This window comes from Zingiber officinale, chromosome 8A, assembly GCF_018446385.1.
Source record: "Zingiber officinale cultivar Zhangliang chromosome 8A, Zo_v1.1, whole genome shotgun sequence".
Lineage (NCBI taxonomy): Eukaryota > Viridiplantae > Streptophyta > Magnoliopsida > Zingiberales > Zingiberaceae > Zingiber > Zingiber officinale.
Window position 1 is genome coordinate 114,037,123 of NC_056000.1, and position 22,824 is coordinate 114,059,946.

A 22,824-nucleotide genomic window follows, 5' to 3' on the forward strand; every position below is an offset into this window, starting at 1 on the left:
TTCTGTGACCTACATGTAATAGATTCGAATAGTAGATATATGCGCTGCGTACAATAAATTTTTCCCTAGGATCCTATATTGCAAGACTTTCATGAATCAAGCTGTCTTTTTATCAATTTTAACTTCGATAAATTATCAATTAAATTTATTTAGTCAAAAATACTTAGCTAATAAACATCGATGGCAAATTATTTTAAAAAAAATGTGCATAATAACTCGTGAAAGAGCAATGACACAATAATAATGGTATAAAAATGATAATAGAGAGAATTAATAATACAATATTAAATATGTTTTTAACCTTCAAAAGTAATTTTATAAAAAAATATCAATTAAGTATTTTTAATTAATTATCCAAACTTAATTTTGATTATTAAATTAAATTTTTATCAGTAAAAAATTAAAAATTACTAGTCAAATTTTAATAAAAAATAAAAGTAAATTACCAACCAAATTTAACTTTAATATTAAAAAATTAAAATTATCAATCAAAACTAACCTAAGTAAAAAAAAATAAAAAATGATCAAATTTAATTTTAATCTATAAAAAATTAAATTTATTGATTAAATCTAAAAAAATTAATAATTATTGACCAAATATAATTTGGCTAGTAAAAAATTAAAATTATCGATGAAAATAAATTTTAGTTTAATCAAATTTAACTTTAATCTATAAAAAAATTAAAAATTATTGTTTAAATCTAAAAATTAAAAATTATTGACCAAATATAATTTGGCTTAGTAAAAAATTAAAATTATCAATGAAAATAAATTTTGACTAAAATTTATTTTAACTATAATTTTAAATATTTAACATATATATATATATATATATATATATAATTTGGTGGGTGCTAATATAATAGGGGTCCTAAGGATAGGCCTTAATGGCCTATGCCTTGAGCTAACCCTAAATATATCATATTGATATTTAAGGGTATGAAAATATTTAGAGCATTAGATGAGTACATAAAACTTGGTTTGAAGTGATTCAAAATTATTTAGGTTCATTAGTACTTTTGGATAAAATTGCATTAATGAAACTTCGTCAAATTTGATATTTTCCAAAGAGAAAAGTTAAAAAAACTCATTTGTGATATTAAATAACGAGTATCATCGTTGTAACTCTTATAATAAGATTTTGATATACTTTCTTTAAAAGATAAAAAAATCACTACTCTTATTTGAGTAGAAGAGAATGTTTGAAGACGTGAATATATTTAAGGGCCCTTATAAGAAGCTCCACTTTAACCATGCATAAGTGCAAATACTGACTTCAACATTCATACTTAAATAAACATCAAATCAAGCATATCAAAATGTAATCAACATAAGATTAAACATTTAATAGCCGACACATAGTCTTGTAGCATTCACGTCAGCAAAATAAATACAATATCTATACAAATTCATAACAATCAAAAGTTTAACAAGGGGAACAACACTAAACAATAGGAAGATTAGCTTGCTGCCTTGGAGGCCAAGAACAATGCAAGAACTTGAACAACTCGAGCTGTCGTTATCGGATGATGTTAACACCTTCGTTTAACTGTGAAAACCGTTGATCAACTGAGGACTAAAATTGTTGCTGATCCATCGTGAATGCTGATGTCCAGACTTAGCTCCTCAAAGCGTGTATCGATGGATTCCTCGAGCACAAACAACTAAGACTTGCACGTGCAGATGAGGCAATTTGCAAATTTTGTCCCCCCTACAATCAAAAATTTTTTAAGTATGAAACCAAAATATACTACTAAGACAACAAAATAATAGGGTTTAGTTTTTCTATGAAATCAAAATATATAGGGAAAAAACTACAAGTAACGAATAACAAACTAAACTTACCAACCTAAAACAGAATTAGATTGGAGAAATAACTACAACATAAGCAATTCGTATAAGATTTCCAATGCAATAGTTACTAGTACAAACTAAGTTTACAAAATAACATGTTAAACTAACTAGGGGGAAATTTTCAGACTGCAAAATAAACTTCATGAGATCAGTACTACGAAATTAAGAAACTTTAAAAATACAAAGACAGGATAGAACCGCAACTTTCCATGAGCATTTTCTTCATGCAAAATTGTCCATGTAACAATTCCTATATTATTTCACAAGCAATACTAGCTTTACCATTGTACTTGCTGCAATAATAGCCTTGAACAATAGAAAAAAACAGTATATAATGTTTAGAGTTACTATACCATGAAATTCTTGGAATTGAGTTTTTCCTTCATATATTAAATAAAGAATCATCGATTTCTACTTGAAAGTTTACAAATTAGATGTCATAGTCACTTCAACATATCTACAAGTTTTTTCACCATCATTTTTTTGTTGGACATTGAAAAAAGTTAATGCAAGCAAGCTGATTAAGTCATTTGATTGCATACAACTAGTGCACGTATTAAGCAAAGAAATGAGCAGACAATTAGTGAATGCCCAACTTCTCCATAGTTATAACACATTTTTTTCTGCTGTAACTCTCTAGGCAATTCTTAAGACTATGCCCCCACTGTCAGCAAATCAAACATATCTAGAAAGAACATGATTCATTATTGTGACTACTCTAAATGTCTGTACTATCAGAACATGTTTCTATTATGAACCAGGAATACACATTAACTGTTGGGTTCTTAGGCTTTTTGAAAAGTAGTAACTTTTCAATAATTTCTGGCCCGACATCGTGGAAAAACAAATGAAGATGAGAAATTAGGTTAAACAAGGGGGGGAAAAAAGGCTACCTTCTTCCTTTCCCATACGGCCTTCTCGGGGCACAGCTTGGTGATGTGGCTAGTTGACTTGCAAATATAGCAGCTCTCTCCGGGACGCATCCCCGGGACCCTGAGTGGGTGCTTCCTTAGAGCTGAAGTTCCGCTCTTCTTCTTAAAGCCACCCTCCTTCCTCCTCTTCGTGTTTCTCGACTTCATACCCTTCTCCGCCTTGGGGATCGAAGTGGTGGCATCCTCCGGTCGGGCATTCGTCCCCTCGAACCTCTTCCGCGCCTCCTTCTGCCTTTTGCTCACCATCGCTCTCCATCGATCTCGAGCAAGTCGGCGATAATGGGACGGAGATGATGGAAAACGGCTACGGGAAACGATAAAAGCGGTTCGGGTTTTGACCTTCATGTGGCAAGGTATTACTTTAGTAAAGGTGAAATTGTGACACTAGCGTGGTCCACATATTTGGAAAAGGGATAAATAGCGAAGACTTATTCAGTGTTAACCGAAGCGACATTTCTAAATAGGGGCACAAGATAATTCAAAATAATATTTGCACGATCAAGAATCAAACCATTCATCTCTGGCGGCGCGAGTATCAATCCCTCTACACTCACGGGAGCAATGATTTAGATATTCCTTGGTGATAAAAAGTGAAGTTGGTATTTTGATGGTTCCTCCAGGTGACCCCACGTATTCTTAAAAATAGATAAATCATGAGAACTTATTCAGTCTTAGCCAAATGTTTTTCCTATATAAGGGGTACGAGATAATTCAAAACAATATTTGCACCTATCGGAAATGATTTACGTATTCCTTGGTGGCACCTTAGCGGCATCTCTAGAACTTCACACTCTGAAAGAGGGTAAGTCACAAGTGCTTATTTAGCCTTAGCCGAATGACCTTCCTAGACAAAGGGCACAAGATAACCCAAAGTAATATTTGCACTCGTCAGGAATCGAATTATGCCTCTTTGGTGGCAAGTTCTACCCGAGTACTAACTTGGCTACACCCGTGGAGAGCATGACTTAAATATTCCCTATGGTGGTAAAAAGGGAAAATCATCACCTTAGCATAGGTGATTTAGATATTCCCTGGTAGCAGATGGTGAAGTTGTCACCTTAGTAGCCCCTCAAGGGTAGTCTTACACACTCTAAAAGGAGATAAATTACGAGAGTTTATTTAGCCTTAGCCGAGTGATCTTCCTAAATAAGGGCACAAGATAACTGAAAATAGTATTTGCACCTATCGTAAATCAAACCATGCCTCTTTGATGGTAGGTCCTGATCGAATACCAACTCGGCTACACTCGTTGGGGCAAAATCTAAACAGAATGACATTCCTTGTGGTGGAAAAATGTGAAGCTGCCGCCTTAGCAGCACCTCTAGGGCCGCCTACACAGGAAGGGGATAAATCATGGGAGCTTATTCAGCTTTAGTTGAGTAGCCTTCCTAGACAGGGGGAATAGAATGATATTCCCTATGGTGGCAGGGAGGTCCCACACTCTTTGGAAGGGGTAAATCACAGGGGCTTATTTAGCCTTAGTCTATCGACATTTCTAGGCAAGGGACGTGAGATAATTTGAAGCAGTATTTGCAGAATAATGATATTCCTTGTGGTGGCAAAAAGGTGAAGCCGTCACATTAGCGATCCTTCCAAGACGACCTCACACACTCTAGAAGGGGCTAAATCACGGGGGATTATTTAGTGTTAGCCAAGTAACCTTCTTAGACAAAGGTTACGAGATAACCAGAAATAGTTTTGTACTTGTCAAGAATCAAACCATGCCTCTTTGGTTACAAGCCCTATCCAAGTACTAACTCAACTACACCCATGAGAGAAGTAGAATGATATTCCCTGTGGTGGCAAAGGTGAAGCCACCACCTTATTGGCCCTATAGGGTGGCCCCACACACTCTGGAAGGGATAAATCATGGATGCTTATTCAGCTTTAGTCGAGCGACATTCCTATACAAGGGGCACGAAATAACCTGAAACAGTATTTGCCCCTATCGGGAATCAATCTATGTCTCTTTTTGGCATGTTATGCCTAAGTACCAACTCAGTGACACCTATAGGGAGAGTGATTTAGGTATTCCCTATGGTGGCAAAAAGGGGAAGTCGTCACCTTAGTATAGGTGATTTAGGTATTCCCTGATACCAAAAGGTGAAGTTATCATCTTAGCGTCCCCTCTAAGGCGGCCACACACACTCTGGAAGAGATTAATCACGGGAGTTTATTCAACCTTAGCCAAGTGACCTTCCTAGATATAGGGCACAAGATAACCCAAAGTAGTATTTGAACCTATTGGTAATCGAATCATGCCTCTCTGATGATAATCCCTATTCGAGTACCAATTCAGCTACACTCGCGAGGGCAAAATCTAAATAAAATGATATTCTTTGTGGTGGTAAAAAGTGAAGTCGTCACCTTAGCGGTCTTGACCCCTCCATGGGGCCACCCCACATACTCTAAAGCGGATAAATCATAGAGGCTTATTTAGCCTTAGACGAACAACCTTCCTAGATAGGGGGAGTAGAATGGTATTCTTTGTGGTGACAAAGGTGAAGTCATCACCTTAGTGGCCCCTCCAGGGCAGCTCCACACATAGGGGTTTGTTTATCTTTACTCAAGCGACCTTCCTAGACAAGGGACATGTGATAATCTGAAGCAGTGTTTGTAGTAGAATGGTATTCCTTATTGTGGCAAAAAGGTGAAGTTGTCACATTAGTGGTCTTTCTAGGATGGTCCCACACACTCTAGAAGGGGGTAAATCACAGACATATATTCAACCTTAGCCAAGCGGCTTTCCTAAACAGGAGGCGCGAGATAACCCAAAGAGTATCTGTACTTGTCGAGAATTGAACCATTCCTCTAGTGACAAGCCATTCCCGAGTACCAACTCGATTAAACCCTCAGGAGCTGCAAAATGGTATTCCTTGTCATGGCAAAGGTAAAGTCGTTACCTTAGTGAAACCTTGATAATCATCATTCTTTCACATTATTAGGATCCTATACTTGAGTTTTTGAGTGTATTGTGTGTTAAATCCATGATTATATTATATTTTGTAAGTTGTATGTATTTTTGGACTTAATTATAAATTCTCTCATATTTGTGATATTTGATTCTAATATTTGAATATTATTTTTGTAGACATCAAGGGATCATGGACTCAAGTTGGATCGATCCAAACTGGGCTCAATTATAAGATTAATTGGGGAGATCAAGTTTCAAAGCAATCTAGACGGTCCATTCGAGATCCGAGGAGATTTGTGTCATCCGTCAAAGATTTGTTCCATCCAAGTCAAAGAGAGGGTAGATCAGGACCGTAGATTAAGATCTGAAGCCTTTGAACCAGATCTGAACCGATCTGACCGTTGATCAAGATATGGAAGAATCTCAGTCGTCCACCTAAATTTGAGCTCATATTTAAATTCTATGAGAAGCTACAGTACTAGGGGCCTTCATCAATTTGAATAGTACTTCATTGTTTTTCACGGGAGAAGAAACGGGGATCGCGGAGCTCCAGAAGCCGACTATCAGAGCTTCATCATTCTTTGTCCACCGAGGTCAAGGGTTTTTCCTTTGTTATCCATCTGCATCTATGTTAGAGAAAATAATCCGTTGCCAGAGATTTTGGGACTTTGTCGAATTTAAATTACACGAAATTAAATTCAGCTTAACTGTTGAGATGACCTGAGTTGATAATCTCAGGTTGTCAGTAAGGGTTGGTGTCTGCCTAGTGTCAAATGTAACCTCCACAGTGGTCGAGCGAGCCGAGCGAACGTCTGTCAATAATCAGGTCGGGCAAGTGAACTGAGCGATTAGTCGGGCAAGAGGCCAGCGGGGTGAGTTAACCGAGTGAGTAGATGACCAAGCGAGTTGGAGGTTGGCCAGGCACAGAGGTAGTCTGGGTGAGTGAAGCGACAGGGCGAGTGAGCCTTTGGCCGACAATTCGACCAGGCGGGTATAGAGATCGACTGGGTATAGAGACCAATCGGGTGAAGAGGCAGTGCACGTAGCTGGCTGGGCGAACTGACAGAACGGGCGAGTGAACTGAATGAGCTGTCGAGTGAGTGACCAGTCGGGCGAACTATCGCTCACTCGGTCGGGCGAACTATCGCTCACTCTGTCGGCCGCTCTCTCGCTAGCTCTCTCGGTCGATCATTCACTAGCTCGCTCGGCCAGTCATTCACTCGGCCACTTGTTCGGTCGGTCATTTACTAGCTCACTCGACCGATCATTCATACGACCACTCACTCACTCGGGCGGGTGGGTGAAGCGACTGGGCGACTGAGCCTTTGACCTATAGAATCGACCGGGTGGGAAAAGAGACCGATTGAGTGAAGAGGTAGTGTGCGTCGCCGACTGGACGAACTGACAAAGCGGCCTAGCGAACTGAGTGAGATGTCGAGTGAGTGACTGGCCAGGCGAACTACCGAGTGGGCAGCCAATAGAGCGAGTGGCCGAGCGGATGACCGACCAAGCGAGCTAGCGAATGACTGGTCGAGTGAGTGGCCGAGAGAATGACCGGCTGAGCGAGCTAGCGAATGATCGGTCGAGCGAGCTAGCAAGAGAGCGGCCGACTGAGCGAGTGGGCGAGCAAGCTATGCAACTAGGTGGGCGCTGCAACCGAGCGAGCAATACGAGCACCTGGACGTGTGAATCGAGGCATGCAATACATAATTTCCTTAAAACAAATTCGTCCCACATCCGACTATGATTCGAGACTTTCTTGGGTCGTCTGTTTCTCAAGATACAACGGTGAACCGTGATTCCCACCAAGCACTGATGGTCACAGTGAACTGAGAAGTACTCGATTGCTATCACAGGCACTCCGCCGAGCAAGAGATGCACGACAGAGAAAAAGGGAAACGTTGGTGGAGAGCTTCTGCTGTTGCTTTTCTATGTGTGTAACCTTTTGCTTGTGGTCGCAACTGTTGGTGCGGGAAGCACCGGACGATCGAACCTGAGCGTTATTCACCCCCCCCCCTCTAGCGCTTTACGATCCTACAATAACCTCCTTATATAGGAGCTTAGACCAATGGACAACGTTAATAATCGTTTAATGATCATTATTTACTAGTTGTGAAACGTCAACATTTCACTCAGCTACATTAATCTTAAATTTAATGCATCTGTTACACCCTTAAATAAGCAGCAAAAAGTTATGTGGCAAAATGTTGGTTATTCCACTTGAAAAATTCTGCCCCGACCGATCCAGCATTCGACACACGCAGGTCGTGCTCACACAAGAGTCAACTTGGTTCAGTACAATTCAGACCCCTGATTTGCACCCCCCCCCTGCGCACCCACGCGTGAGAGAGAGTCTCTCTCCTTGCATTTGTTCACATCATCAAAGCATGTAAATAAATATAAACCAACCAATTTACCTTGAAGCTCCCAATGTGGGACTAAAGTCCCATTCGCAATGGAACTTCATGCCTCTTCCACCTCTTCTCCATTTACATATATCCAACAATCCCCCACATGAATGGAGATAGGGTATGTAATAGCATTCAACAGTTGAGTCTAGTATAGGACATGTGGGTTTTACCCTTTGAACCTTCCCTTGTGAAGATCTGTTTGCTTACTGGCTGATAGTAGACACGATGTCATTGAACTGTTCTACCGTCTGTGACATATCTCACCTGATACAACTCAGTTCTCATGAGTGTTTTCGTTCTTGGCCATAAATACGCCTGATTCTGTGAGAAGCTCTAAGAATTATGCCTCTAATTCTCTTCGAAGAGGCCCCGCCTCTTTCTCACATAGGTGATCTCTTAAGAGTATTCCACATTACTTTTCTTGGATCCTTAAAAGCTATGTGCTTAACCTCCATCCTTCACTAATTCATTGGGTTATTCCCCACAGTGAGCAACTTTGTCAGTACAATTAGGTTGTCTCTTTGAACCTAGTTCTTAGGATCTTCAGTCTGCATAGGTTGAATTTCCTTTGCACCAACATTTCTCACCGTCATCAAACACATCCCTTATGATGAGTTTGCAACTAACTCTTTGTTCAACCCCTTAGTTGACGGATCTGCTAGGTTATCCTTTGACTTCACATAGTCAATAGCGATAACTCCCATTGAGAGTAGTTGTCTAGTGGTATTATGTCTACGACGTATATGTCTAGACTTACCATTATACAGATGACTTTGTGCCCGACCAATTACTGATTGACAATCACAATGTATACAAATTGTAGGCATATGTTTCGGCCATTTTGGATTATCTTCTAAGAATTACCGTAACCATTTAACCTCTTCATCATATTTGTCCAGAGTTACAAACTTAGATTCCATCGTGGATCTAGTTATTATCATTTGTTTAGAAGATTTCTAGGAAATGGTTGCACCCCCAGAGTGAATACATATCCACTCATAGACTTAGAGTCTTTTATGTTAGATATCAAACTCGCATCGTTGTATCATTTGATCACAACAGGATATCTAGTATAATGCAGACCATATTCATGAGCATACCTCAAGTATCTTAGTAATCTTGTTATCCCTTTCCAATGCTCAACACTGGGATTACTCATGTATCTACTCAGTTTACTTGCTACATAGGTCAAGTCTGATCGTGTACAACTCATCAAGTACATCAGACTATAATCACTCGAGAGTACTCTATCTGAAAGATACTTTCACCTCACTTTTTCAAGATGTTGACTCGTATCTATCGACGTTCGTGCCAATGCAGTATCATCTTTGGTGAATTTCTTAAGAATTTTATTCACATAATGAGACTGACTAAGAACAAGTCTTTATGTTGTTCTAAGAATTTTGATTCCTAGAATTACATCAACTAGGCCCATGTCTTTCATGTCAAATCTTGAGTTCAACATATTTTTAGAGGATTTGATTATCTTATCATTACTCCCAATGATAAGTATGTCATTTACATATAGGCACACGATGACGTAGTCATTCTCTTTGACTTTCATGTAGACACATTTATTACATTCATTAATCTTGAATCCACATTCTGTTATGTCATTATCAAATTTCTCATGTCACTACTTTGGTGCTTATTTCAAGCCATATAATGACTTCACCAATCTACAGACCTTATTTTTTTATCCTAGCATAGAAAACCCCTCAGGTTGCTCCATGTAGATTTTCTCTTCTAAATCCCCATTTAGAAAGACAGTCTTTACATTCATCTGATGCATTTTGAGACTCCATAGAGCGACAATAGCCAACAATACTCTAATAGAAGTTATTCTCAACACCAGAGAATACGTATCAAAGTAATCGAGGTATTCTTGTTGCCAGTATCCTTTGATCATCAATATGGCCTTATACTTATCAATTGTGTCATCTGACTTTATTTTATTCTTGAAGATCCACTTGCAACCTAGTGATTTACTTCTAAGAGGAAGATCTATAAGTTCCCAAGTATGATTTTACAAGATAGAGTCAATCTCAGATGTAATTGTCTCTCACCAATGAGGGCCATCAGAAGAGCCTATAGCTTCTGAGTAACTTCGGGGCTCACTTTCCAACATGAAAGTGATAAAATCCAATCCGTAGGATTTTTCTACCCGAACTCTTTTGCTCTGTCTAAACTCAACCTCCACTGGTTCCTTATCATCATCTTCAACTTGTGTTTCATATACCCGCTTTGGGGAGCTAGCATCCTCTCGGGTCTTATACAGAAACACATGCTCGAAGAATGAGGTATTTCTCAATTCGATTATCGAGTTCTTGTGTATCTCCGGTATGTGTGACTCATACACACAAAATCGATATGCACTGTTGTTATGTGCATATCCAATGAATATGCAATCAACAATCTTTGGTCCTATCTTAATCCTTTTCGGATCAGACACCAAAACTTTCGCAAGACACCCCTACATTCGTAAATATTTGTAGGACGGTTGTCTTCTATTTCATAACTTATAAGGGCTCTTATTTATTTTCTTTCGAGACACCTTATTTAAAAGGTAATTAGCTGTTAATACAGCTTCCCCCATATGAACTTTAGCAGTCCAGAGCTCAATAGAAGAGCACTCATTATCTCCTTTAGAGTTCGATTCTTTCACTCAGCAACTCCATTTTGCTGAGGAGTATAAGGAGCTGTTGTTTTGTGTTTGAACCCATGCTCGACACACAACTCAATGAACGGTGATACATATTCACCTCCTCGGCCACTTCAAACCACCTTAATCTTTCTATTAAGTTAGTTTTCAACCTCATTCTTATAGAGAGTAAATGTATCTATAACTTCATCTTTACTTTTGAGAAGATTCACACATAACAATATTTTATATTATCATCTACAAAATTAATGAAGTATTTGTTCCCACCATGTGTTGAAGTACCTTTGAGGTCACACACATCGGTGTGAATTATCTCGAGTGGTTCGTTGCTTCTCTCAACATGTTGAAAGGATGATATTGTCATTTTCGATTCAACACAAATCTCATACTTGTGTTTTAGGTCAAGATGGAATGTAGGTAAGCTTTGCATGTTTATTAATCTACGCAACATATTGTAGTTAACAAGTCTACCATGCCACAAATAAGAAGACTCAAGCATATAAGTGGAAGAGCTTTCATTTTTATTTATCTTAAGCCTAATCGCCATTACATTAAGCTTAAGCAACCCATTAGATACATATCCTCTTTCTACAAATATTTTATTCTTAGATAGTACAACTCTGTCTGACTCAAAAATAATGCGAAAGCCATACTTGCTTAACAGTGATTTGGATACTAGATTCTTTCGAATCTCCGGAATATACAACACATTGTTCAGAGTGAGGTCCTTGCCTGAGGTCAACTTTACCACCACTTTTACTTGGCCTATGATATCTGAGGTTGCTGAGTTCCCCATGAACAGCTTGTCTCCATTGACTTCTTCAAAGTTGTGGAGCGGCTCCTTATTGCAGCACACATGTCTGGTGGCTCCAGTATCGATCTACCATTGTCACAGATTTGAACTCACCAGGTTTAACTCAGAGACCATAGCACAAAGGTCGTCCATTTCTGGTCCCTCGTTCAGGTTGACCTCCTGCTTCTTCTTCGACTTTCTACATTCCGAAGATTTGTGACCCACCCAGTCATAGTTGAAGCACTTCCTAGAGAACTTTTTTTTGTTTATGTCTCCTCTGGGTCCGATCTTGGAAGACTTGGTGTTCTTCCGCTTTGAATTTTGACTGTGCTCGACCACATTGGTTTTTAAAGTAGCTTGAGAGAATAACTTTCTCTCTGAACTCTTGTAGTTTTCTTCGATGAGAAGTCTAACAATGAGTTCCTCCACATTCATCTCCTTCTGCTTATTCTTCAAGTATTTCTTGAAGTCCTTCCAGCCTGAGGCAACTTCTCAATAATAATAGCCACTTGAAAGGTTTCACTCATAACTATCCCTTCTGAGTGGATTTCGTGCAAGATCACCTGAAACTCCTGGTCATATCACCATCTTAGAGTCAACCATCTTGTAGTTTAGGAATCAGCCCACGATAAACTTCTTAGCCCTTGCATCCTCTGTCTTGTACTTCTTATCCAGGGACTCCCACAGCTCCTTTGTCGTTCTTTTTATGCTATACACATCATACAGTGAGTCGATAAGGTAGTTGAAGATATAGCTTCAGCAAAGGAACTCAAAATGAGTTCATGCCTCCACTGCACTAATAGTATGCGCATCAACATCCTCAGTATGCTTGGAAGGGTCCTCAATCAAGAACCAAGGTAGATTGAGCGTAGTCAAGTAGAAGAACATCCTTTGGCGCCACCTCTTGAAATTCAGTCAACTGAACTTCTCGGGGTTTTCCCCGTGATTGATTAGTATAGTTCCAATCGGGGCGGAGGGGGCCTTCATGTGTTGAGTCTGTTGCACCTCAACATTTTGTTCGGTGGTCATCTCAACAAAAGCGAATCTATTTCAAAATTGTTGGAGAAAATAATCTGTTGGCAGAGATTTTGGGACTTTTTCGAATTCAAATGACATGAAATTAAATTTAACTTAGCTATCAAGATGATCTGAGCTGATAATCTCAGGCTGCCAGTAGGGGCTGGTGTCTGCCTAGTGCCGAATGCAACCTCCATAGTGGTCGAGCAAGTTGAACGAGCGTATGGCAAGAATCGGGCAGGGTGAGTGAATTAAGGGATTGGCCAGGCAAGAGGTCGGCCGAACAAGTTAGCTAAGAAAGTAAATGGCTAAGTGAGTTGGAGGCTGGCCGGGATGCAGAGGCCGGCTGGGTGGGTGAAGCAACCGGGCGATTGAGCCTTTGGCCAAGTGAATCGACCGGGCGGGCAAAGAGATCGACTGGGTGAAGAGGCAGTGCATGTGGCCGGCCGGGCGAACTAACAGAGTGGTCGAGTGAACTGAGCGAGCTGCCGAGTTAGTGACCGGCCGAGCGAACTACCGAGAGGGCGGCCGACTAAACGAATGGATGAGCAAATAATTGGCCGAGAGAGCTAGCTAGTGAATGACCAACCGAGCGAGTGGCCGAGCGAATGATCGACCGAGCGAGCTAGCGAATGACCGGCCGAGCGCTGCAACCGGGTGACTGCTAAACATATGAGCCGAGGCCTGCGATACGCAGTTTCTTTGAAACAAATTCGTCTCACCTCCGACTGTGCTTGGAGACTTTCTTGGGTCATTTGTTTCTCAGGATACAATGGTGAATCATGATTCGCACTAAGCACTGATGGTCACGGTGAACTAAGAGGTACCCGACTGCTATTACGGGCACTCCGCCGAGCAAGAGATGCACGACAGAGAAAAAGGAAAACATTGGAGGAGAGCTTCTGTTGCTGCTTTTCTATGTGCATAACCTTTTGCCTGTGGTCGTAGTCTCCTTATATAGGAGCTCAGACCAATGGCAGTGTTAATGATCGTTTAATGATCATTATTCGCCAGCTATGAAACGCAAACGTTTCACTCGGTTGCATTAATCTTAAATTTAATGCATCCGTTACGCCCTTAAATAAGCAGCAAAAAGTTTATGTGGCAAAATGTTGGTTGTTCCACTTGGGTAAATTATGCCCTGACCGATCCGGCATTCAGCACGTGCAGGTCGTGCTCGTACATGAGTCAACTTGATTCAGTGCAATCTGGGCCCTGGATTTGCACCCCCGTATGCACCACGCGTGAGAGAGAGTCTCTCCCCTGCATTTATTCACATCGTCAAAGCATGTGAATTAATATAAACCAACAAATTTACCTTGAAGCTCCCAATATGGGACTAAAGTCTCATTCACAATGGAGCTCCATGTCTCTTCCACCTCTTCTCCATTCACATATATCCAACAATCTCCACCTTCATTGCAAGCACCGACAATTCTATCTCCATCTCCACCTTCCTCTCGGCGCAAAATAGAGATCGATGATCCACTTCCTCCATCGACCTAGGTCACTGATGATCATCCATCCACCATCAAGGAGGGTTATGGGATTTTCCTGCCCTATCCAAATCTGGTGATCCATCCTCCATCCCATCCACAGGCATCACCATTTGGGACTCCTTCTCCTTCCACCAACACCGACAATCCGCAATACAAGCCATGGCTAGGATAAGGGCTTTTACTTCCTCCAGACATCATCTCCATTCCTTCAACGTTCCACACAATTGCGACCATCCTTCTTCCTCCATCATTCTGATCAACTTCATTCACCTCTGACGGGCATCTCTTGTTCCTCATCCTTGCATCAGATATGATCAGATGAGCTGGATTGCCCTAGCTCGAATTGTAAGCACCCTTAGATTCATTAGTCCTCCACTGTTTGAGTGTAGTTCCCTTTTCATGTTTGGAACAATGGTGGGTTTAATTCCTTATGCAATTGGTTTGAATTTATTTGATTGGTAGTTGTTTTGCATCTAAGTGTTCACTGTTCATGCTTAATTTCTGTGTGTGGCAGGTTAGGGATAACTAGATTGATTGCGTTTCAATTGCTTGAGTTAGTTTATCATCATAGTATAGTTTCTTTCATTCTATTTTGATGTAAGTTAACTTAGATTTCATTGAATGCGTTGTGTTTCTTAAGTTTGTTGCAATCATAGTTTAGAATAGATTAGGTTGTCTTCCATTACTTGTCTTTAGTGTTTGTCAAAATCAAACCCCTATTTCTAATTAATCAATCCTAAGATTCCATCGTCACTACATTATTTGAGAGAGGCGATTTAGGCCATTCACTATACTTCATTAGTGTAGAGAGGGGTTTCGGTATTTTATTTGATATCTATTTCACGATAAAATTGGGTTTATCAAATTTGACATCGTTGCTGGGGAATGTAGAGGTGTTTGATAATTTTAAGATTATTTTTTATTTTTATATAAAAATTTAGAAAAAAAAATATTTCAATTGCTTTCATATTCATATATCCATGTGTTTGATTTTATATGTTTCTTGTGTCTTATGATTTTATTTGCTAGTTTTCAGTGTAAAAATAGAAAATTTCTTTGACCATGGATCTATATTATCAACACTTTGGAGGTAGGATGGGGAGTCAGTACTATCATTCTGAGCCTCAATATTATCAGCCTCAGACTCAGTATTATCAACCTGAATATTAATACTACCTACCTATAGAGCAACAAAATAAGTATGAGTCATTTCCAAGTATCTATAATTCTAATTTGGTGGATAATTTATATTTCAGGTATAAGGATGCACAAGGGTAATTTACTGAGCCATATCTAGCATATCAAAGGTCACAAGAATTTCATGATGATTATATGTCTACATATTCACAACCATGTCACCAAGTCGAGCCAACTTTCTGGGGAGCAATCCAAGACTATAGTGAAGAAGTTTTTGCCCTTAATCAAATAAAAACTTCAATACAAAAAAGGATGAGCTCTTACAGCAAAATGCAACCTGCATGCTCCAGTCTTAGCAAAAAAATGAAGCATCACTACAGAATTGTCAGATGTACCTGGATCAAATTGCAACATCTATCGCCCAGCGACAAACATAAGGCTCCAGTGAGGAGATGGATTGTAGAGCTTTTGATAGTCTTGCCTCAAATAGTGTGACTCTACAGGACTCTTCTAGCTTTTTGTGTGACAATGTTGCAATTGTAGATTATTTTGATTCTGATGATATTGTTGTTATAGATATTGGTAATGCAGGTGTTGTTGGTGAGCCAGCTGAACCTGATTATATGTTTGTTCATAAGGAAAGTGTAGGGATTTGCATAGTAGAAGCAATGCCCTAAGAATCACCTCTTTTATTTGCACAACCACCTGATGATGAGAGTATAGGGACTTGTGTTGTGGAGGCAGAGCCCCAAGAATCACTTTCTTTTGATGCATCACATAATCTAGAGATTTTACCTGATTAGGAGGATGTCACATTCATATCTCTAGGTACCTTTCAGCTTGACAAGTCAGTATTTTTCTTTGATTTTTCTGAAAATCTCATAGAGGTGCCTAAGGTTGATTTTATAGGATGTGAAATATTTCTTGATTCATTTTGTGTAGAGACTGATAGTATTTCATCTTCTTCTTACCCCACATGCGTGTGAGAGGTATGTTCTTTCCTTGGCATTGTAGGTTTCCACTGGCTCTCGAAGTGGTTGCTTTAGCTAAACCGTCTTTGACCTCCAGGACGAATTTCCAAGGAGCATGTTGTGGAGAGGACAACCATTGCCTCAACATTAGCATTTCACATCTGGAGTGGATTTTGCACCTCAATCGACTCCAATCACTAGGAAGGACCATTCCACCACCAGCATGGATTCTACTCTTGAACCGCCTACAACCGCCTAAAATAAAGGGGAGTCCATTCTTTGTTTTTCTTTTTACTACATACTTTCTTTACTTTCACACTTTGCTTGCATACGTTGCATTTTGTTTGGTCTATATTGCATTTGATTTTAAATAAACATCTGCTTGTGTATTTTCTAGTATTATTTTGAGAATGGTAAAAGTTTTTTTAAGTTTGACCATCAAATTCTAGGTCAATGGACATGATTGAATGTCTTACTTGCATGTTATTGGTTAGTGTGGTGATGGATTCTATTTTGATTAATTAAGTTTGATTGTCAAAATTATCTAGAAAGGACAACTACATGTCTATACTTTAATCTCTTTTTGTGTGATATACATTTATGCCAATTGAACTGTAGAACTTGCTTTGCTTCTTTTTGAAATCACAATATAATTGGCATGGACGAATATGATGAAGGATATCTCTTTGGTTATTCTTTGATTCCCTTTTCTTCCCAAATTCTACTTGAATAACTCACTCAATAGATTTATCTTCCACCTTATTTGCTTTGTTATTCTTTCATTGAGAGTTTAGTTGAATTCTTGATGAGTTAGATTTTCTGAGATGGACAAAATTCTAAGTATAGGGGATTACATATGCTTGAATTTCATGGAGATCAGGAATTTTGAGATTGCTGAGTTTTGGTTTGAATGCATCAAGTACAATTTGGTTGAGAGGCACAATTTGGTTGGTTTGCTTGAATGATACATCAATTCTTTTTATTGGGAGTCAATTCAAGAGTTGTTTCTGTCATCAACAAATCAAAATGATTGAAAGAGGAAAAAAAGGAAAAATAAAGAATAGAGATGAAATAGATTTGGTTGATGTTGTGCCATGTTCTCTAAAAATTTTCCAGATAGTGATTGTGCCCAATTAGGATTCCTATTTTGTCATAGCATTTCATGATTCATCATTTCCATGAAGTTCACACTTTATTGATAGAAACTTTAAAAAAAAACTGTTGAATTTCAAATTTCAGAAATAGAGTTTGAGATGTTAACTTTGTTTGATTCTCTATCCATGCAATTTGAGCTCATGTCTGCAGTCTACTGTAATTAAGAGAGGAAAATGTACGGAAGAGTCGTTCTGAAATTCAGTCCAAGAAACTAAAATCTGTTACTGCTGAAAACTGGATTTTTGATTCCCATAATTCAAAAGTTAGCATTCATTTGATGTTTGAATTTCTATAATGAAGAAGGAAGGGATTCTCTGGAAATCAAAATTTTGAAATTTGAATTCTGTGGTATTTCAAGTTCTCAACTTGAATCTGTGGTATTGCAGTAACTAGAATTATAGTAGCTAGATTTCAATGTATGTAATTAAGATTGAGTGGAAAATTTATATGATCATCTTATGCTTTGTAGCTTCTGCACGTTCATTGAAGCCAAATCATTAAGATGAGATAAAAAATGCAACATGTAAACTTGATACACTGAACTTGGAATTTGCTACCAAGTTGCATATCCTGAAACTAAAGCTGAATCAATGCAATCACTGATTTGCAGGACTTAATGAACCTGTGCATTCCTTGAAGCTACTAATGTAGATTCTTCTTTCCCTATCTGCCTTTTCTCTTCAAATCTGGCCTTACCTAATTTTTGAAATTTCCTTTAATCTAAATGTTTGAAGTTGGAATTCCTGAACTCATGAAATCAGAAATCATCCTTAGTCCTGAAATTAATCTTTGAATTTGAGTATCAGTTGACAAAAGATGATGAATTTTGGTGCAACAAGAGGTATCACCTTTTGCTATCCAAAAGTAAGAATCATTTGTAGAGAAAAGAATTTGGAGCCAGCAAAAATGGAAATTGTGAGTGATGAATCAACTTCAACAAGGTTGTGCCGAGCTTTTGATACTAGTTTTGATCAGTAAAAACTCTAAAGTGGAGCATTCAGTCTCTCAGTAGTATTTAGTGTATGCTCCTCTTCAAGCCTTGTGGTTCAAACCTTGAAAAATTCTTATCATATAACTAATTTGTGAGATAACTGATTTGTAGCAACCTGTTTGTGTGCAAAACACTCAAGGTTGTTCTCACCAGCAACAAGCTCAGGTTCCCATGTTAGCATAGTATCAAATACTATCCTTCGATAAGATGAATTCTTGATTCTTTAAGCTGAATTTACTTTAAGTCTCAATTGCTGAAACTTAATCCAGCAAGTTGAAGTTGTTTGTACTTTAGTTGAGAAGATTCCTGAAGTTAAATTCTGAAAAAATGGGGAGAAGAATTGAGAAGTTAAGCCTTTAATTGTTGTTACTGGAGTAGAATTGAATGTTAGCTACAAAGAAGAAGAAAAGGAAAAAAATGATTTTTGAATTCAGACTCCTTTTGTTGAAATTTGTAACTAAAGGACTTAAGAGGTGCAACCAACTGTAAATCCAGTCTCTGACCAAATATAACTACAAGTGAAGCTATTATAATTCTAGAATCACTTGGGGGGTTCTTTCATTGCCAAAGCCTTGAAAATTCAACCAGGATTCACAGAAATTGACTTTCAGATTTCTTGTTTTGGAAACAATTGTTCTTAAATTTATGTGCCAATACGATATGTTGTTTTTGCCAAGAACACAAACTGAACTCAAGCCCTATTAATTTCATGCTAAATGAGATATCATTCCAAGTTAAACTTTCCATGATTTGAACCAAGATTACCTGGAATTGTGAATTCTGAACTATAGTCCAGAAATCAAATTCAGAATCCATAACGTAGATTCATTTCTGGATTCCTTTGTCTTAATTTCTGAATTTGATTTGCAAATTCATGGGTTGCAGAGATGAAATTTATGCTAGACTTCTCAACTGATGTTGTTAGTAGTATAGGATACCAAGTTATTTTCAGTCATATTAAAAAAAAAAAAAAAGGGAAAGTGTAGATATGACTGTTGGTTTCAGATGTTGCTAGGAATGTAGTAAATTAAATATATTGTGTCAGGTTTTGGTGGTAATTCTCTTATCATTGAGGAATTAAAGTAAAATTCTTTGTTACTCGTTGTTTGATGCTCTTCTCTTCCCAAATCCTTTAGGGTTCAATACATGTCAATCCAGGAATCTAATTTTTGCATTTAATGAGAAGTTGAGTTATGAGTTGGATTAAAATGCAGTGTCCTAAGTATTTGTTTCAGAGAGTGGCTCTATTTTTGAATTCCTTTTGGCATGTTTTATGAATTCTTGGAATGCAAAGATTGATCTCAACTTAAGGGTGTTCTTGAGTACAAGAATTAGGAAACTACAATAATCATTTTGCAAGTTGTGTGGTTCATGAAAAAAGGAAATAGTAGCACAAGGAAAGAGTATCAAGTAGAGAGGATAGTGTGCCAAGATTCTTGGGTGGTTATCAAATTGAAGGGGAGTTTGACTTAATCTTTTGTTTTGGCATTGACAAATGGTGTACTTCATTCCCTATGATAAATTCTTTCGTACATCTTAAATTGGGTAACTCATTAGGTTTATTCTTCCAATACTCTCGCTCTCTTATTAATTCTCCATTTTGTTTGCTTCACTTAGTATCCTTTTGACTCCATTTAAATTCATAATAAATCCTTTTGATTCATGCTATGCTATGTTTTTATAGTGATGGAGAATTAATAAATGAGCAAGTCTATGGTAGTAAAGTGTTGTGAGTGTCATTGAGTGAACTCCACTTCCATCCATGTTTGAGTGTAAGAGTTAGATTGGGTATATTTACCTTGCGAGTTTGCATCGTGCTTAGTTATTTCAAATGGAGTGAAATCACCATGCTTATTGATTATTGTAGGAATTGCATTTATGATTGTTTTGATCTTTAGATGGTCTTAATTAAATTCCTTTTATTATCTTCTAAGTATTGCCAAAGAATTATTAAGGAGATGAATTCTAGTTGTTTCTTTATTTTGTTTGTTTTCTCGGAACGTGCAAGAATAAGTGTGGGGAATTTGATAATCATCATTTTGTCACATTATTTAGGATCCTATACTTGAGTTTTTGAGTTGATTGTGTGTTAAATCCATGATTATATTATATTTCACAAGTTGTATAGATTTTTAGACTTAATTATAAATTCTTTCATATTTATTATATTTCATGCTAATATTTGAATATTATCTTTGTAGGCATCAAAGGATCACAAACTCAAGTCGGATCGATCTAAATTGGACTCAATTATGAGATTAATTGAAGAGATCAAGTTTTGAAATAATCTAGGTCGTCCATTCAAGATCCGAGGAGATTTGTGTCATCAATCAAAGATCTGTTCCATCCAAGTCAAAGAGAGGGTAGATCAAGACCATGGATCAAGATCTGAAGTCTTTGAACTCGATCTGAACCGATTTGACTGTTGATCAAGATTTCGAAGAATCTCAATCATCCACCCAAATCTGAGGTTAGATTTAAATTCGGTGAGAAGCTACAATAGGCGGGGCCTTCATCAATTTGAACAGTAGTTCAACGTCAAAAACAGGGAGGCGCAGGAGAAGAAAGGGGGATCGCAGAGCTCCATCGATGTCGATCATCGAAGCTTCACCATTCTTTGTCCACCGAGGTCAAGGGTTTTTCCTTCCTCATTCATCTTCATCTTCACCTTCATTGCAAGCACTAGAAATTCCATGTCCATCTTCACCTTCCTCTCGGTGCGAAACAGAGATCGGCGATCCACTTCCTCCATCGACATTGACCATCGGTGATCATCTATCTACTGTCAAAGAGAGTTATGGGATTTTCTTGCCTTATTCAGATCCGACAATCCATCCTCCATCCCATCCACAAGCATCACCATTTGGGTCTCCTTCTTCTTCCACCAACACTGGCAATCCGCACTACAAGCCACGTCGAGGATAAGGGCTTTTCCTTCCTCCAGGCATCATCTCCATTCCTCTGACATTCCACACAACTACGACCATCCTTCTTCCTCCATCATTCTGATCAACTTCATTCACTCCTCCACTGTTTGGGTGTAGTTCCCTTTTTATGTTTGGAAGAATATTGGGTTTAATTCCTTATGCACTTGGTTTGAATTCATTTAATTGGTAGTTGTTGTTTTACATCTAAGTGTTCATTGTTAATGCTCAATTTCTGTATTGTGACAGGTTAGGGATAAATAAATTAATTGTGTTTCAATTGCTGGAGTTAGTTTATCTTCGTATTCTTTCATTCTGTTTTGATGCAAGTTAGCTTAGATTTCATTAAATGATTTGTGTTTCTTAAGTTGGTTGCAATCGTAGTTTAGAATAGATTATGTTGTCTTTCATTACTTGTCTTTAGCATTTGTTAAAATGAAACCCTCATTTCTAATTAATCGATCGTAAGATTCAATCATCACTACATTCTTTGAGAGAGATGATTCAGACCATTTACTATTGTTGGGATGCATACTATAAGCCTAACTTTTGTATGAACATCAGTTTTTGAGATATTTTGAAATGAGAATCACTTTGGTCAAATGTCTGTATTTTATATTTATATATATGTCGATGCAGTTGGCCATTTAATTTATATTTTAGATAACATGGTGGGTGGTGTCACACAGAAGATCATGTTATCGATTCCTTATAAATTATAAATAGTAGCTCACAACCAAGATGGATAGGGACAAACCATTGGAACGGTTGTAGTGCAATTTGGTATTAGTTTGTCTTGACTATATAATTACACTAGTACACTATGTGGGTTGATCCGGCGGTAAGAATGGGGGACCCACTTCCTGAAGGGTCTCAGCTTGAGGACCGATGAAGGGCTGACTAAGTGGTTAATGGCCGCGCCGAGAGGCTTAGTAGGTCCGAGCGGAGCTAGAGATAACCCGTCCATGGGCTTGGGTTTCCGACGCCAAGGCAGGAGGATCGAAGGGCCGAGCGGGAGTCCGCTCGGCTGGGACCAAAGGGCCGAGCGGGTTATCCGTTTGGCCCAGATAAGGGCGAGGGTACAAAGGTGGCCGAGCGGCCTATGCGCTCGGTTCGGGATATGGGATATCAGCAGAAGCATGTCTGATGATTAGGTCGTACACAAGATCGCACGATGGAGGATCTTGCCGTCACATCATGGAAAGGTTGATACAGTAGCAGTATGGCCTCATGGACGTCTTTCTGACGGATCCATATCTGGGCATGACCCTTCTAACAGACCCATACTTGGGCATGGTCAAATGCAGGTGGTTACTTTGATTGGCGCGCCCAGGCTTCTTCGAGGGGTCTATATAAGGTCTCCATTTCTTCACCGGAGGTATGCAAATCTTCATCTTGAGGCCACCTATTCGTTATTCCTCGCCTGACTTGAGCGTCGGAGGGCCGTCGCCGGGACACCCCCCCGGCTCGGTTCCCGAGCGCTCGAGGATCCAGCAGGAGCGCCACGTGCCCAATGTCCGTTGACTCGGTTCGGACAGATCAAATTGGCGCCGTCTGGGGGAAC

The 22,824-nt window shown here is 38.8% G+C and overlaps 1 protein-coding gene across 1 annotated transcript; it reads right to left on the reverse strand.

Annotated features, from left to right (window-relative positions):
* Positions 1–1,333: 1,333 nt before the first annotated feature.
* On the reverse strand, positions 1,334–3,166 carry LOC122012529. The gene is made up of 2 exons (XM_042569091.1): positions 2,748–3,166; positions 1,334–1,711 (listed from the first exon to the last, which is right to left on the reverse strand). Exons 1-2 carry the CDS (start codon positions 3,129–3,131, stop codon positions 1,619–1,621), a joined length of 477 nt encoding a protein of 158 aa, XP_042425025.1. The 5' UTR covers positions 3,132–3,166; the 3' UTR covers positions 1,334–1,618.
* Between the last annotated feature and the right edge of the window lie 19,658 nt (positions 3,167–22,824).

Coding starts and splice junctions, on each gene's coding strand:
- LOC122012529 (XM_042569091.1), bottom strand. CDS start 3,131: ATGAAGGTCAAAACCCGAACCGCTTTTATCGTTTCCCGTAGCCGTTTT. Junction 1,712..2,747: donor CCGTATGGGAAAGGAAGAAG/GTAGCCTTTTTT, acceptor TTTTGATTGTAG/GGGGGACAAAATTTGCAAAT.